This window comes from Sipha flava, unplaced genomic scaffold (genome assembly GCF_003268045.1).
Source record: "Sipha flava isolate LNK unplaced genomic scaffold, YSA_version1 72_pilon_pilon, whole genome shotgun sequence".
NCBI classification, from domain to species: domain Eukaryota; kingdom Metazoa; phylum Arthropoda; class Insecta; order Hemiptera; family Aphididae; genus Sipha; species Sipha flava.
This window is the reverse complement of record NW_020273612.1, coordinates 144,022-146,571: the sequence shown is the minus strand read 5'-3', so window position 1 is coordinate 146,571 and position 2,550 is coordinate 144,022. Positions and strand designations below refer to the sequence as shown.

The 2,550-nt window shown below is 36.3% G+C and overlaps 1 protein-coding gene across 1 annotated transcript; it reads left to right on the top strand.

Moving 5' to 3' along the window:
- Positions 1–275: 275 nt before the first annotated feature.
- LOC112692289 lies at positions 276–2,054 on the top strand. The gene has a single exon (XM_025566918.1). It carries the CDS (start codon positions 374–376, stop codon positions 1,973–1,975), a length of 1,602 nt encoding a protein of 533 aa, XP_025422703.1. The 5' UTR covers positions 276–373; the 3' UTR covers positions 1,976–2,054.
- Positions 2,055–2,550: the final 496 nt, after the last annotated feature.

Below are 2,550 nucleotides of genomic sequence, written 5' to 3'. Positions count from 1 at the left end.
ATCGATTAAACCGATCGATCGATTATGTGCAACGGAAAAATTCTGAAAACGTATTCGTACTTGCCATTAATCATTAAGTATGATTGCATTCGTACGGAAAGGGTTCATTTCGTGAATTGTAGACGTTTGATTTTAAAATATGACCAATGCTCGGAATGAGGGTCGAAATCAATGATTTTATGTTTTCAAAACATTTATATGATTACCGTACATTTTTCTCATTGTTATTGTTACGTTATTTTATTCGCTGATATATTACAATCGTTTCATTCGTCTCCTCGCAGTCTTAGCGTTCAGACGTGTTTTCTTTGAGTCGTACTACCTATATTATCTTGCTGCGTGTTATCGCTCTTATTTTAGTTGTGCGTTAATTATGTCGTCGTCCTCGGGCGGCACAAATCGTGCCGGCCAAAACCAGTTTTCAAACAAGCTTAAAAATCAACAAGTCAAAAACACTGCTGGCCCCGGTTACCAGGTAGTCGGAAAAAATGGTAAGCCAATCAAAAATTCTTGTCCAGTTTCACCAAATTTCCAACAAATTATTGACAACCCGCCGACTCTAGATATATCTAACTCCTCATTCAATTATAGCTCTTTATCTACACTAACCGCAATTACGTCGGGGTCTACGGCTAACGATATGGATTTGATTGTTAATGATCGTTCTAATGAGTTCGATACTGGTTGTACTTTTTCTTCACTTAATGATACTTCTATTCAATCTACCTTCCCAACCAACAGCGATATGGCAAACACTAATAAACATATCAATTTATTGCAAAAGTCGTTTTCGCCAGATTATATCGGGCCTATAACCATTCTCGTTGAAAGTACGGACGCTAATATAAATTTAGGAAACTGGCATCCTATTAAGGCCGCTAAATTTTTCTCAAACAATTTCTCTGGTATTACTAATATTAAACCTGCGGGTTCAAAAAAAATAAAAATTTCTTTCGACACAATTTTTAATGGTAATTGCTGCTTGAATTCAAGCATCTTAAAGGAGAATAATTATAATGCAATTATACCTTCTACTCTAATTTTTTCTTACGGAATAATAAAATTAGACACTACAGTCTCAGAAACTGAATTTTTCGAAGGCGTCCGATCCTCAGTCAAGATTGATGCATTCAAACGCATCAGTATTAAAAAAAATGATCAAATCGTTCAAACACGTATAGTTGAACTTAAATTCGTCGCTCCGAAAATACCATCCATTATCTCTGTATTTAATATGATCTTTGATGTCAAGCCCAGTGTCCGGTCTCCCGTTCAATGCAATCGTTGTTTACGTTTTGGACATACACAAAAATATTGTCGTAGCTGTCCCAGGTGCAGTCACTGCGGTGAAAACAATCATTCGGTTGATTTATGCCCACGCGCTCAATCCACTGATCCTGTATGTCTTTTCTGCAAGCAACCTCACTTAGCCACTGATCGTAGTTGCCGCGAATGGTCCACTCAAAAAGAAATTAAACACATCATGGCCACCGAAAACATTTCCTTTAAGGATGCCTTAATTTTTAAAAAAAATAATTGTTACACTAATGCTTATTCTTTTTCCGATGTTGTTAAGAGCCAGCCTCCAATCTCTGAAATATTAAAACCAAATATCTCCCTAGAGGAAGAAAACTTCCCCAGGCTAAATAATCACCATCATTATTTCAATTCTAGGAAGATAAAACAAAAATCTCGCTCCCCGATTAATAAAGATAAATTAAATTTACCAGTTGAACCTCATTTTTCTTCACCTAACGGTTGCTGTTTAACCAATCTCCCTAATCAAAGCCTTACCGGAGACAATAAATCTGCTGATCTATCTTGGATTCATTCTCTTTCTCTTAAACTCTCTGAATCTCTTATAAATTCCCCCTCCCTATTTTCCCCCTTTTCATCCACCTCTCTTCAGTCCTTAATTGAATCTTCTCTAAATTCACTCCTTAATATTCCAGATTCTAATTTCACCTCTGATTAGTTTTGTATTATACACCAAATGTCCTCACCACAGTTATAGAAAATACTATATATAATTTACTCACAAACTAACATATTAAAAAACAAAATAAATTAAAATTACCATGGCATTTTTACATAAATATAAAAACCAGAATATCTCCAACAATCACACTAACATTATTCAATGGAATGTGAGAAGTCTCCCTGCACGTCTCCCATCCTTACAACACCTCCTATCCGATCATAAATGCTCAATTGCACTTCTCTCTGAAACCTGGCTTTTACCTTCACGTGCCCTTACAATACCGCAGTTCAAAACCTATAGATCCGACCGCTCCGATGGCTATGGTGGTGTAGCTATAGCTGTCCATAACTCCCTCAAATCCAAACAAATTCCTTTAGATATCGCTACCAGAAATAGATTTACCCACTGTAAAATCGACATCATAGGTATCGAAGTGCATCTTATCAACTCACATCCTCCTTTAAAATTTTGGTCCTGCTACATCCCCAGTAATTCTAATGTTCCTTCCAATTTATGGCATGAATTCTTTAAACTGATATCGCATAATACGCTACTTGGTGGCGACTTTA

Coding starts and splice junctions, on each gene's coding strand:
- LOC112692289 (XM_025566918.1), top strand. CDS start 374: ATGTCGTCGTCCTCGGGCGGCACAAATCGTGCCGGCCAAAACCAGTTT.